The following is a 21,071-nucleotide window of genomic DNA, read 5'->3' on the forward strand; positions in this document are numbered from 1 at the left end:
GAACTACAGCCAAAACGGTACACGATAGCGCAACAATTTTAGACCCACCTTACTCACCCTTACTAAATTCCTCAAGACAGTGAAAAGAAAACGACTGCAAAAATCAAGACATTGGTGCGAAAATATATTACAAGCCCATGGTAGTGCAAGACGTAGTCCGTAATATTCCATTGCTGGTAGATTAGGGTTGTGCAGGTCATTTCAAGAATCTGATATTTGTACGAGCGGCTGTTCCTGAACGAGGTGGTGTGTATGAAAGTATCCTGTACCTCCTGCCCCATGGTAGTAAGAAGAAAAGGGCATGGCCTGGATGCTGGGATCTTTGATTGCACAATTAGTTAAGGATCATTTGATTATTTCTGTAAAATAAACTAACAGGTTTTATCGGATTCAATACGTAAATGCAAAGGGAGCAATAAATTAATGATTGCATGTAGTCATGGTTACCGTGGTGTGTACAATTGAAAACTTAATTAGCTATAAGTTTATCATCTGTCAGTACACCAAATGGATAATAACCATTGTACTGAATTTTTAAAATTTGGTTCTATTGTGTTCTCTGGATTCAAATTTCAGAAGTTTAAAAACTGCCCTCTAATCCTGCCACACAATGGCGCAGTGGTAGAATTGCTGCCTTACAGCGCCAGAGACCCAGGTTCGATCCTGACTAAGATGCTGTCTGGACGGAGTTTGTATGTTCTCCCTGCGATCGTGTGGGTTTTATTTGGGTGCTCCGGTTTCCTCCCACTCTCCAAAGATCTGCTAGTGTGACACCTGTGGCTTTAAACTAAGTAGTGGGGGGGAGGGGTTAACAAATTGTGAATATGAAGATGAGGTCAAAGGGAATACAGGAGATATTGCAAAAGACTCTCGGAAGAATGGGAACAGAAGTTCTAGAGCGGAAAAGAAATTAAGGGCAGGGCCAATTGTGAACGATGTGAGAGAGGAGGTAAATACAGAAGTTAAAGTGTTGTACTTAAATGCGCGTAGTATAAAAAATAAAGTGGATGAGCTTGAGGCTCAGTTAGTCATGGGCAAGTATGATGTTGTAGGGATCACTGAGACATGGTTACAAGAGGACCAGGGCTGGGAACTGAATATTCAGGGGTACACAACGTATAGAAAAGACAGACAGGTGGGCAGAGGGGGTGGGGTTGCTCTGATGGTAAGGAATGATATTCATTCCCTTGCAAGGGGTGACATAGAATCAGGAGATGTTGAATCAGTATGGATAGAAATGAGAAATTGTAAGGGTAAAAAGACCCTAATGGGAGTTATCTATAGGCCCCCAAACAGTAGCCTCGACATAGGGTGCAAGTTGAATCAGGAGATAAAATTGGCGTGTCAAAAATGTAATGCTACGGTGGTTATGGGAGATTTCAACATGCAGGTAGACTGGGAAAATCAGGTTGGAAATGGACCCCAGGAAAGAGAATTTGTAGAGTGCCTTCGAGATGGATTCTTAGAACAGCTTGTACTGGAGCCTACCAGGGAGAAGGCAATTCTGGATTTAGTGTTGTGTAATGATCCTGATCTGATAAGGGGACTAGAGGTAAAAGAGCCATTAGGAGGCAGTGATCACAACATGATAAGTTTTACTCTGCAAATGGAAAGGCAGAAGGGAAAATCGGAAGTGTCGGTATTACAGTATAGCAAAGGGGATTACAGAGGCATGAGGCGGGAGCTGGCCAAAATTGATTGGAAGGAGGCCCTAGCAGGGAAGACGGTAGAACAGCAATGGCAGGTATTCCTGGGAATAATGCAGAGGTTGCAGGATCAATTTATTCCAAAGAGGTGGAAAGACTCTAAGGGGAGTAAGAGACACCTGTGGCTGACGAGGGAAGTCAGGGACAGCATAAAAATTAAGGAGAGGAAGTATAACATAGCAAAGAAGAGTGGGAAGACAGAGGATTGGGACTCTTTTAAAGAGCAACAAAAGTTAACTAAAAAGGCAATACGGGGAGAAAAGATGAGGTACGAGGGTAAACTAGCCAATAATATAAAGGAGGATAGCAAAAGTTTTTTTAGGTACGTGAAGAGGAAAAAAATAGTCAAGGCAAATGTGGGTCCCTTGAAGACAGAAGCAGGGGAATTTATTATGGGGAACAAAGAAATGGCAGACGAGTTAAACCGTTACTTTGGATCTGTCTTCACTGAGGAAGATACACACAATCTCCCAAATGTTCTAGGGGCCGGAGAACCTAGGGTGATGGAGGAACTGAAGGAAATCCACATTAGGCAGGAAATGGTTTTGGGTAGACTGATGGGACTGAAGGCTGATAAATCCCCAGGGCCTGATGGTCTGCATCCCAGAGTACTTAAGGAGGTGGCTCTAGAAATAGTGGAAGCATTGGAGATCATTTTTCAATGTTCTATAGATTCAGGATCAGTTCCTGTGGATTGGAGGATAGCAAATGTTATCCCACTTTTTAAGAAAGGAGGGAGAGAGAAAACGGGTAATTATAGACCAGTTAGTCTGACATCAGTGGTGGGGAAGATGCTGGAGTCAATTATAAAAGACGAAATTGCTGAGCATTTGGATAGCAGTAACGGGATCATTCCGAGTCAGCATGGATTTACGAAGGGGAAATCATGCTTGACAAATCTACTGGAATTTTTTGAGGATGTAACTAGGAAAATTGACAAGGGAGAGTCAGTGGATGTGGTGTACCTCGACTTTCAGAAAGCCTTCGACAAGGTCCCACATAGGAGATTAGTGGGCAAAATTAGGGCACATGGTATTGGGGGTAGGGTACTGACATGGATAGAAAATTGGTTGACAGACAGAAAGCAAAGAGTGGGGATAAATGGGTCCCTTTCGGAATGGCAGGCAGTGACCAGTGGGGTACCGCAAGGTTCGGTGCTGGGACCCCAGCTATTTACGATATACATTAATGACTTAGACGAAGGGATTAAAAGTACCATTAGCAAATTTGCAGATGATACTAAGTTGGGAGGTAGTGTGAATTGTGAGGAAGATGCAATAAGGCTGCAGGGTGACTTGGACAGGTTGTGTGAGTGGGCGGATACATGGCAGATGCAGTTTAATGTAGGTAAGTGTGAGGTTATTCACTTTGGAAGTAAGAATAGAAAGGCAGATTATTATCTGAATGGTGTCAAGTTAGGAGGAGGGGGAGTTCAACGAGATCTGGGTGTCCTAGTGCATCAGTCAATGAAAGGAAGCATGCAGGTTCAGCAGGCAGTGAAGAAAGCCAATGGAATGTTGGCCTTCGTAACAAGAGGAGTTGAGTATAGGAGCAAAGAGGTCCTTCTACAGTTGTACCGGGCCCTGGTGAGACCGCACCTGGAGTACTGTGTGCAGTTTTGGTCTCCAAATTTGAGGAAGGATATTCTTGCTATGGAGGGCGTGCAGCGTAGGTTCACTAGGTTAATTCCCGGAATGGCGGGACTGTCGTATGTTGAAAGGCTGGAGCGATTGGGCTTGTATACACTGGAATTTAGAAGGATGAGGGGGGATCTTATTGAAACATATAAGATAATTAGGGGATTGGACACATTAGAGGCAGATAACATGTTCCCAATGTTGGGGGAGTCCAGAACAAGGGGCCACAGTTTGAGAATAAGGGGTAGGCCATTTAGAACGGAGATGAGGAAGAACTTTTTCAGTCAGAGGGTGGTGAAGGTGTGGAATTCTCTGCCTCAGAAGGCAGTGGAGGCCAGTTCGTTGGATGCTTTCAAGAGAGAGCTGGACAGAGCTCTTAAGGATAGCGGAGTGAGGGGGTATGGGGAGAAGGCAGGAACGGGGTACTGATTGAGAGTGATCAGCCATGATCGCATTGAATGGCGGTGCTGGCTCGAAGGGCTGAATGGCCTACTCCTGCACCTATTGTCTATTGTCTATTGTCTATTGTCTATCTGTAGGTTTATAGGTTAATTGGCTTCAGTAAAATTGTCCCTCATGTGTGGAAGGTGCTAGTGTACCGGGTGATCGCTGGTCGGCACGGATTCGATGGGTGAAGGGCTTGAATCCGCACTGTATTTCTAAAATCGAAAGTCTAACGAAGTGGCATAGAATGTGCAATTGCAACTATATTTTGTATACGGCAAGAACAAGTTCTCTAATCCTGTAAACACGAGACTCAGTTGTTTAAAGTACTGCTGACTGTGTGTGGATAATCAGTCATTGCGGTAAATCTAACAATGCAGTGCACAGGAACGATAAATAACTCAACCCGGTATCTCGCAGCCGGCTTTTCCCCACAAAAGCAAGTTGGGCAATCATTTATTTAATATGTGGAATGTAACTCTGCATTATAACACTCCTGCAATCACCTTTACAACAATAATAGCATCATAGAGGATTGAATTATATGGGAGTACTTGGAACATTTCAGAGGAGATAATGAAGGTAGTTCTAGGTTATTGTGATGGTTACAATTGAAAGCAATATAAATACAAGTTCTTCTTTCTCAGCTGTCATCTGAAAGTGGTTAAACAAAACATAGAAGTAGCTCTGCTCCATCTCATAGTCCAATCAGTTCTAAGGGCCACTGGTAGTTTTGTGATCCAGCATATTCATCAGAACATGTTCATAAGATGGGTAGATTAATGGATAAATGTGCTTCATTTAATTAAGTAGGGTGAAATCTATGATGATGCAGCAGAGTAAAAATTGCTGTTTGAAATTACCATGCTTTTCAATATCCTCTGCACAATTTTCTGAATTGCATGGAAAATTATTTCACACTCTAAAGGGGACAGGAGGCAACTTTCTAATTGTATTGGTCGGGAGCAGTCTGAAGGATCCCGACCTGAAAACTCACCCATCTATGTTCTCCGGAGATGTTGCCTGACCCACTGAGTTACTCCAGCACTTTGTGTTCTTTTGTGTAAACCACCAGTGTCTTTTTGCACCAAACCTTCAAAACATTGCAATCTAGCCCGAGCACATCTCTCACAAAATATCATGTAATTGGTCAGAAACAGATTAGAGATGATATTGCGGCGACACAGGAACTGTAGATGCTGGAATTTTGAGCGAAACACAAAGTGCTGGATTAACTCAGGCAGCATCTGGGGAGGGAATGGACAGGCAACGTTTTGGGTCAGGATCTCTCTTCAGTCTGAAGAGGGGATCCGACCTGAAATGTCATCAGTCTATTCCCTCCACAGATGCTGCCTGACTCACTACGTTACTCCAGCACTTTGTGTTTTGCTGGAAATAGTATTGTTATAGCTTACACCTTGAAGCAGGTGCTTCAAGCATGAGAGCATGTGTTTTCCAGTGGGATTTGCCTCAGTAGGGCGCAACTTACTGCACCCCAATAGAGCAGGCACACTACCCATGACATTTGCATACTGGCAACATCAATGTTGGCAGCTGTGGAGTAGAGAGAAGCTGCAGCAGAGAGGGAGAGATACACTAGATCTACTGGAGGATCTGAAATTCTCATCAATGGGGAGAAATGCCAGAAGAGAGGTGCTTTGTGTCAGTTAAAGGGTGGGAGGAGAGGGGGGTGAGGGAGAAAAGGGGGTGGCATTAGCCCTCGGTTTACTATAGGAAGTGCCTATCTCCTTCAAATGCCTGAATCTCCACTCATTTAACAATGGTGATATAACTTTCATGTCCTTGCTGAAGTGAGCTGCCCATCACTGCAAACAATTGTGGGATGGTAGTGCTGGCAGCCCTAAAAGAAACATGTCCAGGCTATGTCGTCCAGGCTCTCTCTCGGCCAAAGGACAAATGTTCAGGGTTGAGTATGGAGAGGGTGACAATGTTTGGATTGGTGCTCTGATTTAGTAGGTTCCTTATGAAAATCCATGTTGCCATCAATATCTCCCTCCTCTGCGAGGCGTTAAGGCTGATGGTGTTTTGCAGGGAGCTTCTCGTCTACTTGCTCCTGTGCATGCTGCCTCTCAAGTTCTCATCTACATGCAGTTCACTTACTGCTCTCTTCAGTGGTCAGGTCCTGCAGCAATACAACATACAATAATGAGTCTCCACACCTGCTGGATGTGTGCTGTGGGGTATCCTGCACTGATGCAGGCACCAGAATCTCATCAATCCAAACATCGGTGCTGTGTCCGTGACAATTCCTGTTCTATGCACACTGGTTCTTCACTGGTCGGATGTCATTGTTGGAAATGCCAGAATTTATTATCCATCCTAAATTGTTTCTGAGTTGGGGAGGCAATTAATAGTCAATGAGATAAGGCGGTGCTAAGTCACAAATATGAGAGATCAAGTAAGGATGGCAGATCTCCTCTCTGAAGTGTAGAAGTAAGCTTGGTGGATTTTTACAACAATCCAGGAGTTTCATGATCACCATTATTGAAACGACCTTTAATTCAGAATTTCTTAAATTCCTTGAATTTAAATTCTTCAGCTGTTATGGTGGAATGTAAATTTATGTCTGTGGATCAAAAGTCCAGAATTCCCTGAGTCCAATGACTTAACAATTATACTACTCAGCAGTATTTATTCACAAAATGCTGGAGTAACTCAGCAGGTCAGGCAGCATCTCAGGAGAGAAGGAATGGGTGACGTTTCGGGCCGAGACCCTTCAGACTGATGTCAGGGGGGCCCCCCTGACATCAGTCTGAAGAAGGATCTCGGCCCAAAACGTCACCCATTCCTTCTCTCCTGAGATGCTGCCTGACCTGCTGAGTTACTCCAGCATTTTGTAAATAAATACCTTCGATTTGTACCAGCATCTGCAGTTATTTTCCTATACTACTCAGCATTTGTGCTTGCACTGTGAATTGATGTCAGAAACTGGAAAAGTCGGGGGAAAATATATGGTTCCAAACCATAAAACAACCTTCCATCATCCCCCTCTGATTCCCATTTCCCAAATGAAGCCATTTCCATGCCTTGCATTGAGAAGTAACCAGGAGGGATGATGAGGGCAGGGCCGTTTACATAGTCTACATGGACTTAAGCAAGGCCTTTGATCAGCTTCTGCATGATAAACTGCTCTGGAAGGTTATATTGCATGGGATCCAAGGATAGCTGGCTAACTGATTACAGAATTAGCTTAATGAGGGAAATAGGGTGAATACAATGTGTCTTTCCCAGGATAGGGAGAATCAAGAATTAGAAGTCATACATTTAAGGTGGGAGGAGAGAGATTTATAGCTGTTTCAGAGGGTGGTGGGTGTATGTATTGAGCTGCCAGAGGAGGTAGTTGAGGCAGGTACTATAACAACATTTGAAAGATACTTAGCAGGTGCATGGATAGGAAAGGTTCAGAGGGATATGGATCAAACGCATGCAAGTGGGACTAGCTTACTAGCGTCTTGTTCAGCAAGGTCGAGTTGAGCCGAAGAGCCTGTGGTATATCATTCTGTGACCCAATGCCTCTATCACTGAGAGGTCTAGGTTGGATGTGGCTGGTCTTCAAATGCTACATGAAGACTCTTTGTAGATGGGCCTATCTTCTGCCCTAATGTCATTGACCTACCCTGCCCTAATGTCATTGACCTCCCCTTCCCTGTCACCCCTCAGGGACACCCATGGAATAAATATCTCAGCAGCTGAATGCTGGAGAAAAACATACCTTCTAATTTACACGCATCTTATGAACTTTGGAAGGAGTCTGCAATCCGTTCTGAATGACCCCTGTCAGATCTCTTATCAGCGGTGTTACTGTAAATCAAAATTATGTGAATATGATGTACACCTAATATTGCCCAATCTGTGTGAGAGAGAAGTGAGACGTACTATACACAACCTGTACCAGTACAAATGGGACTCACATTTGTAAACTGGAAAGGACTGTCTCAGCCGACTTCCTGATGGATATGATTTCAGCTAGAAATGATCACTTGCTGAATCTCACCTGTGTCATGCAGCTTTTAAGCATCACGTACATAAAAAACAGACAGCAATTGATCCAATTGTGCAGACTTTGGTCTGGATCTGTTTATATTTTTGTCTTGAGAGTTGAACAAAGTTGAGGCAGTGATTCAGTAATGCAGAAGGATGTAATGTAGACGCTCTCTGTGGACAGATTGTGTTCAGACGTGAGAGTGGAAGGCCTAAGAAAATGTTTGATCCAGGTCATTAAGGCCACCTTCATAGAATTTATTCAATTAAACTGAAGGCAAGTTTTGCAAAATCTTTTTGTATGCCTAAAGGGTAATCCAATTTTCCTCTACTTCATTTTGGCTGATTATTCACCAGAAGTGAACCTCCATGAGCCCAAATGCATTGGTCTACCATTTTCCTTGGAGAATATGTGTATTTAAATGCCTTTAAAAAAAACTTTTTTTCCATTATCATTCATATCAGCTCCTGTTTAATGTTAGATTCAACTGGTATTTAAGAAGCTTTTAAAAAGGTGCATTGATTTGCAAGGAAAGGAGGGTTATGCAGGAAGTGGAGACGTTTAACTTGGCATCATGTTTGGAATGGACATTATGGGCTGTAAGGCCTGTTCCTGTGCTGTACTGTTCTATGTTCTACAGTTGCAGTTTGAATCTGTTTTTCTGCTAAAGGATTTCCACATTTGTGTTCATCTTGTGCCTTTTTTTTCCTCTTCTTTAATTCTACATTAACACTCTAAACCAGGCAGAGTACATTTATACCATTATTGAAAATTTAGCTGGTCCATTATCACACTACCTCCATACAAAGAGGGCTTCAGTTTTCCATTTCTTGTACATTCCGTTATCCTTCACGGATGGGCTATCAGGGAAAAGTGTCAGGAAGTAATAATCGTTTTAAATATAAAGGAAATCAATGAGGTAGCAAAGCTCCTTGGGCTGACCAAGCAATGTGTGGCACCATTTATTAACATTAATGGCTGTATTATTAGTTATATCTGCGATACATCCTTATCTCCAGTTGAGAGGGAACTTCTGAACAATGGAACCTCATATCACAGCTAAATTATTACTTTACTATAGGGACACAGGGTCAGCTTATTATTCATTAAAAGTGCAATCATTTTATTAGCCTGCTGCCATTCAGTTTGCCATTAGCACAGCGTAAATGAACTGAGCTGCCACCTCCAATAACACAGGCAACAGATAATTGCACATCTCTATGCAGGTTGCTATTTCTAAACATACTATTTTTGCATATGGTTTCATTTTCACAGCTGCATACATTAATACATAGTTATTTTATTTCGGGGAATAAATAAGGATGATTGATACATTTCTCTGGGTGCTCTGGTTTCCTCCTATATTCCAAAGGCATGTGGGTTTGCAGGTTAATTGGCTACTGTAAATTTTCCCTCGAGTGTAGGAAAGAACTAATGAACGGGTGATAGTTGATTGGCACAGACTCAGTGGGCCAAAGGGTCTGTTTCCACGCTATATCTCTAAACTAAATTAAATTAAACTACAAAACATTTTTTTAGCATTAACCTTACAAGTGCCCCACTGTCAGGTAACCAGCTGCTCATCAGCACAATGCTTTTAATTCATTGCAGCTGTCCCCCGAGAAGAGGTGTGACAGAAAAAAGGGATATCAAAGCCGATTGCGCCCAAATTCTCACCCATTGCCTCTGGCACCAGTTCCCACCATAATGCTTCATGTCCTTTAGCCAAGTTTGTCTTGGTGCCGATGGTGCAACTTGTGGCAAGTCCCCTCCTGACTCTACAACCAGCTTCATCATCAAGTGTGTCTGAGCAGTGAACTGAGGAACCTGTTTCTACCTCCATTCAACCTATTGGGGTTCCACCACACATTAGTAAATGTAGAATGATGCTTCACTGTTACATAAGAGTGATTATGGATGTAAATGGCATATCATAAAATATTGTGTTTTGAAGTTTCCATTCTTTAGTTCAGGCAGTTAAATATTATTCTTACGTACTTTTTTAAATTCTCTGTTCCCCTGGTTTGTGAGTGCAAGTCACCCTCTAAGAATGATGAGTGAAAAGACACAGTGCGAGAGGGTGGGTGCAGACTCGATGGGCTGAAGGGGCTGTTTCTGTGTTGTATCTCTCTATGACTCCATCTGACTGGGGCAGTGTTAACCCAACTCTCCATCACAAAACTGGAAAGATTGGTTACAATGCCATTTTAAAAATCTTGCCTAATTTTACTCTTCATTGAAGATGTGATATTGGGCAGGGTATCAATTTGATATTAATTTGATTTCATGGATTTCCAGTCCAGTAAATTCAATGAAAAATACTCCAGCACCGATGACCTTTTGTTATCACGTCCAAAGGTAAGAACAGAGCTCTTATTAAGATTCAATGAATGACAGCCGTAGTTTTAATTTACCATTAACATTCTGGTTCACAGAAAGTCATGCACACAAGGAAACGTCACTCTGAACTCTACAATGAATTAAACCAGAAGTTCCACACATTGGACAGATGCCGAGACCCTGAACTCTCAGCATTTAAGGTGAAGATTAATTATTTACTTCAGAATCATTATCGTGCTTCAACAGTATCTAAAGCTAAGTCCATATTTCTGGCAATTATTGTATAAAAAGTGCTTTCTTATATACAGCAGGAACGAGGTAGCTCTGACATCCAGATTACTTCTTGTTATTACCAATTTTCCCAAATGGAAATAATTTTTCACTTTCATGTCACAGATTCCTTGAGAAAAGGGGTAGCTTTCCATGAGCCATCCGAACCAGAGAGGTTCCTCCTTATCACTGTTTTTCACGGGCATTCAGTGGCCTTGGCTGTGCTGCCCACCCCAGTTGAATATCTGTTCTCTAGGCTCTGCTAGAAAAAAAATTAAAATAGAATAATACTGCAAAAGTTTACAGCTCTCATTGCATTTTGGCATTTAGGATTCATTGTAAAAACAGATATCAATATTTTCTGTTTTCCACTGTAGCGGGAGAAACGGTGGAGCATTTCATCAGCGGGAGCTGAAAAGAGCACGCCAATTGTAAGTATAAGATGATGTCTGTCCAACCACAGTGTGGGCCATTATGGACACCAGGTCACTTGAAAGCACATTTTTCTGCACAGAGTCACATCCAGAAAGGAATAGAAGCTACTGATATAAAGGGGAAGAAATGAGTGAGAAATGGAGAAACAAGAAGGACTTTATAATTAAAGGGATGTGAACTAAGGTAGAGGTTAATGGGAAATTAGATGGACTAGCCGATTGGGATTTTCTTTAATAAAAAGGAAAGGTGTAAGGTTTAAATTGGGTGCAAGAAGGAACGGCAGATGCTGGTTTAAGCCGAAGATAGACACAAAAAGCTGGAGTAACCCAGCGGGACAGGCAGCATCTCTGGAGGGAAGGAATGGGTGACATTTCGGGTCGAGACCCTTCTTCAGAGTTAAAGTTGTGTTTTAAATAGTTGAAAGGAATGAATATAAGGACAGGATTTCCCAAACTAATTCGCAAAAAATTGATGTTGAGTCGATTAAAAATGAAGTATCATAAGAACATAAGAAATAGAACAGTGGTGGGGCTTGTTTACCCTGGGTCTACTCGGTTACACATCTAGATCATGGCTAATCTTCTGACTCAACACCTTTTTCCTGCACCATCCCCACGCCTCATGATTCCAGAAACAGGCACTCTTGGGACCATACCAGTGCTGGACCACAGAAAATGGTGGATCTCAGTAATTGCTCCTGATCGCCTTCCTTTTTTATCTCTGGCCTTTGTCCAAACATCTGCCTATTAAAAACCCTCCTCATCTGTATCAGCCTGATAGCCTTGTCCTGCCCCTCTTTTCTTCCAGTTTCCTTCTACTGCCGCCTCTCCCCCATCCTACAAACAGCCTGAAGAATGGCCTCAACCCAAAATGTCACCTGTCCATGTTCTCCAGTGATCCTGCCTGACCCACTGAGTTATTCCAGCACATTGCATGTTTTTTTATAAACCTGCATCTGCAGTTCCTTGTTTCTAATAATATATTACAATACCAGGTTAACCAATCAGCAGAAGACGAGGTGAGTAGGAAGTGGCAACTACTGGCTAATAGTGACCAAAAATCCATCCCAACCAGTGTTGGTTCACTTGGACTCTGCTAGGAAAGTATGAGGAAGTGATGCAGTTTACCTCATTATCTGTGAGCAAGGAGTGGTGATAAATGAATTGTAACAATGTTGCTGGTCAGCTTTGAACAAACTTTCAGTAATAATAGCATCACTGTAAAATGTACTAATGGAGACTAAGGTAGAAACATTCTATCCACAGGAGAAAGCTACCCCTGCAGAGCAATCTTGGGACAACCTCAAGACCACGCCAACCAACACACTTCGTTCAGATGCCCAGGAAAATGTAGAGTTGCATTCACCAGACTGGGAGGCATCTGCCACAATCTCTATGGATCACGAAGGAGACTTTCAAACTGAAGTTTAATATGGATTCAGAGGTAAACAAACCAGAAACAGCAGATTTGGAAAATATATTTTCACACTGATGCATTGCGAAGGATTCATTTTGTGTTGAGTTCCTGAATCTCTTTGAATTGATATGAACAGTCATCATCTACCAGTCAGAAAAGCAGAATTCACCAGCACTCTGTTCTTACTCTCAACTTTCTCACTGCGGCTGGTGAGTGAGAATGCAAGACACATAAATCTGTGAAACTGTCTCAGATCCACATACACAAGACTCTGTTCTTTTTGATGTATGTCTGTGCAACACCCAAGACTGAAACTAAGAGGATTCGGGCATTTAGAAAACTAGTTGGCAAAAAATCTAAACTAAAATTAATGTTCATTTGAGATTGACCATTTTTGTCTCGCTATTTTATGTGGAAAAAGACAATCATGAAGCAATTATGTCAACTTTTATACCTGATTTGTAAGTCGCAGCTTTTCAGTAATTCTCCTCTTTTCCATAGGCTGTGACTTACCAACTGGATTTTTGCAATGGCTGCTCCTTGGTGGCCTTTCCTCTGTCTCCTCTCCGTGTTCAGTGTCCATCTGTGGCCACAGTACTACTCTTGCATCCAACCTCCACAAAAATGGACCTATGAGGTAACCGTGTGAGCCTCTGATGCAACAAAACCTCACTAGACACAAGCAGAGGGCGCAAAATAGTTTCAATGGTGCACTGGTGCCATTTAAAAATCGGATTCACACCTGCTTAGGCCTTTAATGGGAGAACAGAGTTTCTCAACATTAACCTCGACAACTTTGCATTGGAGACATAAATTGTAGGTACAAAAAGAAACTGTTTAGGAAATAATAACGTAATCATTCACATACCAATCACCAAGTGGTGAATGGGAATAAGAATCAGGATATGGCAGTCATTAAATCTTGGGAGCTGACCAGGTTGGGGAGCTATCCCGGTTTTACACTGGAGGAGGCAGAGATTATTATTTTTAGCCAGGATACGGAATTACAGTTGTTCCTGAGGTTTATTGGCTGGGCATTTTGGTAAAATGAGCACCAGTGAAGGAGTGCTTCTCAGGAACAGGAAATGCAGTAATTTCTCAGCAGATCAGTTTTCATCAACCTGAAGTATATTTCTCCTGACCTGCTGAGTATTTTTAGCATTTTCTGTTTGCATTTTATATTTGTGGCAGTTTTTATTTTGCTTTTTTCTCAGGAACATGTACTGCAATTATTGATGTACATTATCAAAATATGTCATCTAATTTCCTCGATCAAGGATGGTGAACGCAATCAGAAATCCCATCTGCTTTTTATAAATGCAGACTTTCCTCCTGCACAAACTCTTTAAATTTTAAAAAAACGCACGTGAAACCTCATGGGAGAACATAAAAGTCAGGGCATGATATTTGTGTTCAGAGATAATGAAGTCAGTTTTTCTTATTGTTTACAATCGTACTCACACATGCACACACACCCATGGAGATGATGTGTACATATAGGGTCATTCCAGTCATAAATGGCCTGCCACACCTCTGACTTGCCTTAGCATTGAGTGAGACCCCATCCCCAATCTGTCTGTAAAGGATATGGAGTTTGTTATCCAACAATGCCACATTAGGACCTGCAGACAGACAGACTCCCATTCCTGCTCTGGAAATGGCTGTCTCTCCAATGGTCTGATTAAATTGCATGACATTTTGTTAATTAAATTCACACAGTCAAATCCCATAGTTGGTAGTACTCTCACTGTTCCTGGTAAATCAACAGCTCAGACCCCTGCCCGGATTTTGATCCATTGGCTAGAACCTCCACAAATGCCGAGCCCATGGAGCAATACGCTTATACACAAAAAGGTACCAAGAAGGTTGTGGATGACTGGAACTATATCTAAAGCAGGATCCCTCCCTAACCCAGGGTAAGCATCGGGAACCCAATGCCTCGGGTCAAGACTGTAAAGAGGAACTGGGAAGGAGATTGAAAACCTTGAAGCTCAGGATCGGTCTCAGGAACAATACGATGGAGATTGTAAACCAAGGAAATGGAATATGGTTTGGGAATTTGATATTCAGTGTGCATGCACGCAAACCTTCAAACAAAGTTACTCATTGAGTATTTCAATGTTCCTGGATTTATTCCTGGAATTATGCCATCTTTAATCCTCCACTGATATTGGCGTCCTTACCTTTTGATATTTTCAACACCTTTATTCCAGATAGCAGTAGGTTTCCTTAGCAGACTAGACCTAGCTATAATCATGTGTGTTGGAAAGTATGAAAATGAAGACCAATCTCTAGCTTAATGCCAGACAATATATTGCACCTTAATTGTTCCAAAAGGCATACTTGCCAGATTTAAAATCTGACAATGTGGAACTGCAGTGGATTTGTTTGATAGCTAAGGCTCTGAATATCTGCCTCCCACCATTCCTGCAGTCTAGGTTGGTGCAGCCTGGTTTGGGAAACGTGGAGGCCAACCAGTGGCACAGAGGGAAAAATCAACTGGGATGCTGAGCTCCGGGGAGAGATCAGCATCTTAGTGAAGTCACTGCAGGATTAACAGGTAGTGGTACAGAAAGTTAGCAAAAGGCCTTGGGCTGGTGTGTTGACCTTACGAGAAGAAAGCCCACGAATACCCGCAAGCATTGAGGAGGCTGGCGGTTGGCTGTGGTAGATCTGCCCTGTACCCAGTATGTTTGCTTCATCTCAGAGTCACACGTGGAAGGTAACATCACACATGTCTAATTGAAATAATTATGCACCCAACTATGAAATAATTATGGAAAGCATCAGTATAACACATCTATCAATAAAAATTCTAATTATTGGAACTGCTTAGAATAAATCTCAAAATATTTTTCACCTGCTCCGTTGATATGTAGGTTTACACAAGAGTATAAAAATAAAATATTCTGCTGTTGAACTGCTCCTTGCTCCAAATCAGATCTTTATAAAGCAGCTGCAGTTTCTGAATGGGGCCAATCAACACCCACGCAACAGAGATGCTCTTTCACAATGTCAATTAGGATGCCTGAAAATGAGTCCTTCCTAACTTTTATCCTTCCCTTCAGAACTCATTTCTACCAGTTTTAATTCCATAACATTGTCTCATTATGTCTTCCATTGAATTATTTTTTTAAAGATGTATTTCCATGACCATGCTCTTAATTTTTCCTAGCTTTCTTTATAGGTCCAAACAAGGTTCAGTGACCATACATTGGTTTTTGTCCAGGTACCGGGAAGTGGACAGTTCCACCCATTATTAATGGGAGCTAGACTATGAATCTCAATTAACATGTTGTTACCTTAATTTTTTTACTTGAAATATCGATGTCCTTTCGAAGAGAAGTTATTTTAGCTTGAAAATATTTGTTACAACTGATTATAAAAGAGCAGTTTTCTTTTATGCATTGTCTTTAATGCATCCAAAGCGCAAATGAGGAAAAATAACCCAAACAAAGCGTCAAGAGTTCTTTCATTAAAACACACTTTAATTGGTGAAGCCTCCTGTAATTCTCCATTTCCAGCAAAAATAAATCTCCTGTACTCAGCATGACACCCCATTTGGTGAATCTTATTGTGTGCTTCATGTTATTCATTCCCTATAATAGGAGAAATCTGAAATTAGTACATTTTAGAAACATAACACTGAAGGTGGCTATTTAGCACACCCTGTATTTAGCACACTGAAGGTGGCTATTTACCACACCCCTGTATCTTCCATCATCTTAATTGTCATCAGGTATTTTTGGTTCCTTGTCATCAGGTATTTTTGGAATCAGCTTCCAGACAACTTTCCAAAATGAGACATTTTCTCCTCATCGCCCCTCTGGATAGTTTGCCAGTGACGTTAAAACTGTGATGTCCAATTATTAATCTACTCGCCACAAAGAGTTATAATCTCAAACATACCTATCATCGTGAGCACTGCTGTTAGGTCATCTCTTAATCTTTTATGCACCAAAGGGATCTGTCCAAACTTCTCCAACCTCAAGGAGCAGGGCAGCACAGTGGCGCAGCAGTAAAGTTGCTGCCTTACGGTGCCAGAGACCTGGGTTCAATCCTGACAACGGGTGCTGTCTATAAGGAGTTTGCACGTTCTCCCCGTTACCTGCATGGATTTTCTCCGGGAGCTCCGGTTTCCTCCCACACTCCAAAGACGTACAGGTTTGTAGGTTAATTGGCTTGGTATAATTGTAGATTGTCCCTCGTGTGTAGAATAGTTTGTGGGAATTACTAGTCAGCACACTCATTGGGCCGAAGGGCCTGTTTCCATGCTGTATCTCTAAACTAAGCTAAACTCTTATGGTACTGGGCTTAATCCCTATTAACTTCCCAGTAAATCAACTCAACAGTCTCTCCAAGGTTTTGACATCCTTCGTGAAGTGTGCCAGGAACTATCAATAAAAAGTAAATGAGGGCAAGCCAGCAATTTATAAGGGTCTGCCACCACATTCCCCAGCTAATAAACCCAGCAATGCAACAGCTTTGAACAACTTTCTCAATTTGCCCCTCTATGTTTAAGGTTTTGTTATCCATGTGTTTGGCTCTGGGAATTTATGGTTTATCATTAGTTTTATTATCATGGTCATGTGTACCAAGGCACATTGAATAACTTTGTTTGGCATTCCATCCAGACGGATCATACCATATACCCAAGTAATGCAAAGGATGGAAAATAGAATGTAGTATAAAGTGTTACAGCTACAGAGAAAGTTCAAATTTTAAAAAGTGCAAGAGCCACAATGATGTAAATTGGAAGATCAAGAATTCTTCTTAGTGTGTGAGAGGACCAGACAAGAGTCTGATAACAAAAGGAAAGGAATCTGTTCGTGAGTCATTTGCTATGTTATTTCAAACTTTTGTACCTTCTACTTGATAGGAGAGGGGAGGAGAGTGTGACTAAACTGGGCGAGGCTCTTGATTATGTTGGCTGCTTCCCCGAGGCAGCGGGAATTGTAGATGGTGGGAGGCTGGTTTGCATGATTGACTGGGTAGCATTCACAATTCTCTGTAAATGGTTGTGGCTTACAGCCTTACCAAGCTGTGATGCATTCCGATAGGATGCTTTCTATGGTATTTATGTAAAAGTTGGTAAGAGTTATCAGAGATGCCAAATCTCCTCAGCCTTCTGAGAACGTAGAGGTGTTGGTGTTCTTTTTTGACCACAGCACCAATGTGGTTGAGCCAGTACAAATCTTTGGTGATATTTTCACCCAAAAACTTGCTCTTGACCAAATCTACCTCAGCACTATTGATGCAGACAAGGCCATGTACTCTACCCCGCCATGTTGGAATAATGTTGTTCAGTCACGTTATTGTCCATATATATACCTGCTGCAGATTTAAGAGCAAATCTTGTTGGATTAGGAGAGTTCATGTGCAGGTCAGAAACCCAGAGGATTAAGTGCTGCTCAGCACATGCTTGTGTGCACAGCATAGCCAGTCAGCTGGAGACTGGCCAAAGATCTTGCAACCAGAGCAGTCTGCCAATCCCACTCTCCCACACCCTCAGGTGACATCCCCACAAAATGGAGAAGGCCTCACTAAATAATGTCCAGAAATCTTGTTCAAAGTTGCATCTGAATTGAACGCATAAAATCTTGTGCAGCAGACTCTCCAAAAACAGTGCAGATGACTCTCTCTGTATAGGTAGTCCACAAGCTGCCCTCTGTAAGAGCCTGCTTTAGGCTTGCAACCGATGTTGTTAGGTTGTTTTGGATCCAGTTCAAAGCAGCAGGTGACACTAAATCTGGGTTGCACAATGATTGGCAGGTTTGCTGCACTCTCAGCACCTTTTATGTATTACTACATCGAGCACAAAAAGCAATGTTTCAGTGTGCACTATAAATGTTTTAAATTGCCGATAGCATTCAGCAATTGATTTTACTCCACAATTCAAGTGCACAGCATATAAGAAACATGCGCTAAGTAATTGAAATTCTTGGCCCAGGATTCGTTGCTTTTTTTTTTTCACAAAGTCAAAACAATTATAATCTGGCATCTTTTCATGTTAGCCCACTTAAAGTTTCACATCACACTGAATTCTATCAGCCATACATCAGCCCGTCTCATTTTATATGAGATATAGCTAAACAGCGAAGGAAATGGAAGGCAAACGCGGTAACTCATTATCTTTTCGTGCCTCATGGTCCTTATTCAGTGTTGCTTTTGAACTATCAACCTTTTAATAGGATGTGTCATTTTTTATGAAGATGTTCATCGGTTCGTCCTTGTATTCTAAGAAAGCACGGTTGAGCTTAGTGAAATGGGCCTTGTAACAACTACAAGCCTGCCTCAACTATAAAACCCCACCCTCTGATGATAAAGGCATTGAGAACTTTGAAAACAGGCTGCTTTCCCATTTCAAGAGAGCCTTCATACAGTGATGGTTGGCGTTGGTGATGAACTTAGCCACTGCCTTCAGGGCAACTGCACAGCCTTTGGAATTGTGTACAACAATCAAGACCTCAACCTGGCACAAAGTTCTTGGACTTCAGTGCAGTATCTACTCTACTGTATGCCTCCAAGTTACAGACAACCTACAGCAGGCACCAGGGAGCACCGGAGATATGCCACTAATGGTGGTATGCTAAATATTCCAAATATACTGGCAGGAAAAGCAAGACAACATCAGTGTCCTTCACAGGCCAACCCTCCAGTACTGAGGCTCCAATTACACTCAGTCAGATCCAATGTGTAGGGTAAATTGTTTCCATACCAAACATCCCAAAAGGAGGCCCACCAGAGTCCTATATCTGAGGTGGGATGTTTTGACTTTGGAGAGGGTCTAGAGAATTATCCCAAAGATGATTAGGTTACATATGATGAGCGTCTGACGGCACTGAGCCTGCACTCGTTGGAGTTTAGAAGACTGAGGGGGGACCTCATTGAAAGTTACCAAATGGTGAAAAGCCTGGATAGAGTGGATATGGGGATGATGTTTCCACTAGTGGGAGTGTCTAGAACCAGAGGGCATAGCCCCAGAATAACAGGACAGAACTTTAGAAAAGAGATGAGATTTATTTCGTCAGAGGGTGGTGAATCTGTGGAATTCATAGCCAGAGATAGTGGTGGAGGCCAAGTCATTTTTAAGGCAGAGATTGACAGATTCTTGATTGATCAAGAGTTATGAGAAGAAGGTAGAAGGATAGGGCTGAGAGGGAAAGATACGTTAGCCATGATTGGATGGTGGAGTCGACGCAATGGGCCGAATGGCCTACTTCAGCTCCTATGACATGAACTTATTAACTGATGACAGGCTAACATGTCAACTGGACTTGTGTGACAGTTCAATAGTCTGATAACAGAGGGGAAGAAGCTGTTCCTGAGTCTGGCTGTACATGCTTTCATCTTTTGCAAGCTCTACCCAACAGGATAGGAGGGGAGAGGGAACGACTGGGGTATAAAACTGCAAGATGTTATCCTGTATTATGAGATGTCAAGATGATGTTGGTATGGTATAAACAGCAACAGATTTGTTATGTTTCATATAACCTAGATTGCTCCAGAGATATTGTTTGAAATGTTCTAGGGCAGGGACTGTGGTGTTTTAAATTTCTAATGGCAATAAAATAAATTGCATAACTGCAGGAATGGTGTTGATCGTTTTTAAATGAAAAGATCATGACTGCGAGAAGGTTATTGACATCATATAGGGTGTCCTTTCATATGGATTAAGCAGATAATGTTCCTATTAATTGTTAAACCTGCAATCACCTATCTGACTTTCAAATGAACTTGCACAAATATGTTGGCATTTTGAACATAATTCAGCTTCTGCAGTCAGTACAATTTTGGGATTAGATAATAATTTACTAATTAAGTTTTTTCTAGCTGCTCAGTGCTGGAATACTGGGTTAAAATCTGCACGGCTGCTGTGGATGCGCAGGTATATGCAAGGGAATGGTACTGAGTCTGACAACCTGTATCAGGCCAGCCATCTACTTGTTAGTTATGCAAGGTCTGTCAGCATCATCACACGAGGCCGGCAGGTCAGCCTTGAATCAACTTCTACCACGGTGATTAGAGTTCCATCAGAAACTTCTCAACTTAAATAACTTTCACGGTTATCATTGCTTCTTGGTACTTTTTGATAAGTAATGGCAATTCAGGTAGATAGGAAGGTGAAGAAAGCATTTGGTACGCTTGCCTTCATCAGTTAGTGTGCGAGTACAGAAGTTGGGACATCATGCTCCAGCTGTACAAGACGCTGGTGAGATCACATACGGAGTATTGTGTGCAACTCTGGTTGCCCGTCTAGAGGAAGGATGTTAGGTTGGAATGGGTGCCGAAAAGATGCACCAGGATTTGAGGATTTAAGGAGAGGCTCAATAGATGGGACCTTCTTTCCTTGAGCACAGGAGGCTGAGGGGTGACCTTATAGAGATTTACAAATAATGAGAGGCATAGGTAAGATGCATAATCACAGTCTTTCCCCCCCCCCCCCCCCCCCCAGAATAGTAGTCTAGAACTAGAAGGAACAGGTTTAGGTCAGAGGGGAAAGATTTAAGACACCTAAAGAACAATTTCTTCACACAGAAAGTGGTGCATATTGGGAACAAGCTGCCAGATGAAGCTGTCGATGTGTTTAAAAGACATTTAGTCAGGTACATGGATACGAATGGTTTAGAGGGAAATGGTTTGCAGGTAAATGGGATTAACCCATTTGTAAAAGCTGGCCAGCATGAGTGAATTGGGCAGATGGGTCTGTTTCTGTAATGTGTAACTATGACTAATTTAAATGCTTTTAAAATTTATTTAATTCATTTTTGAATAGAAAATGAGAGAACACCTGTGCTCAGTTCACCATGGCCTCCTGGT

At 42.0% G+C, this 21,071-nt stretch overlaps 1 protein-coding gene across 3 annotated transcripts in view; it reads left to right on the forward strand.

Moving 5' to 3' along the window:
• LOC144590576 (adhesion G protein-coupled receptor B2-like) overlaps positions 1 to 20,664 on the forward strand; it is a 122,854-nt gene extending 102,190 nt beyond the window's left edge. For 2 of the 3 annotated variants that reach the window (XM_078395094.1, XM_078395096.1), the window contains 3 exons: positions 10,226 to 10,330; positions 10,778 to 10,831; positions 12,101 to 20,664. In XM_078395094.1, coding sequence (XP_078251220.1) covers positions 10,226 to 10,330; positions 10,778 to 10,831; positions 12,101 to 12,265 — 324 coding nt within the window. In that variant the 3' untranslated portion in view covers positions 12,266 to 20,664. The remainder of the gene's footprint in view (positions 1 to 10,225; positions 10,331 to 10,777; positions 10,832 to 12,100) is intronic. The other variant, XM_078395095.1, reaches the window with a different exon arrangement.
• The last annotated feature ends 407 nt before the right edge of the window (positions 20,665 to 21,071 follow it).

The sequence above is a fragment of the Rhinoraja longicauda genome, unplaced genomic scaffold, assembly GCF_053455715.1.
Source record: "Rhinoraja longicauda isolate Sanriku21f unplaced genomic scaffold, sRhiLon1.1 Scf000216, whole genome shotgun sequence".
Classification (NCBI taxonomy): domain Eukaryota; kingdom Metazoa; phylum Chordata; class Chondrichthyes; order Rajiformes; family Arhynchobatidae; genus Rhinoraja; species Rhinoraja longicauda.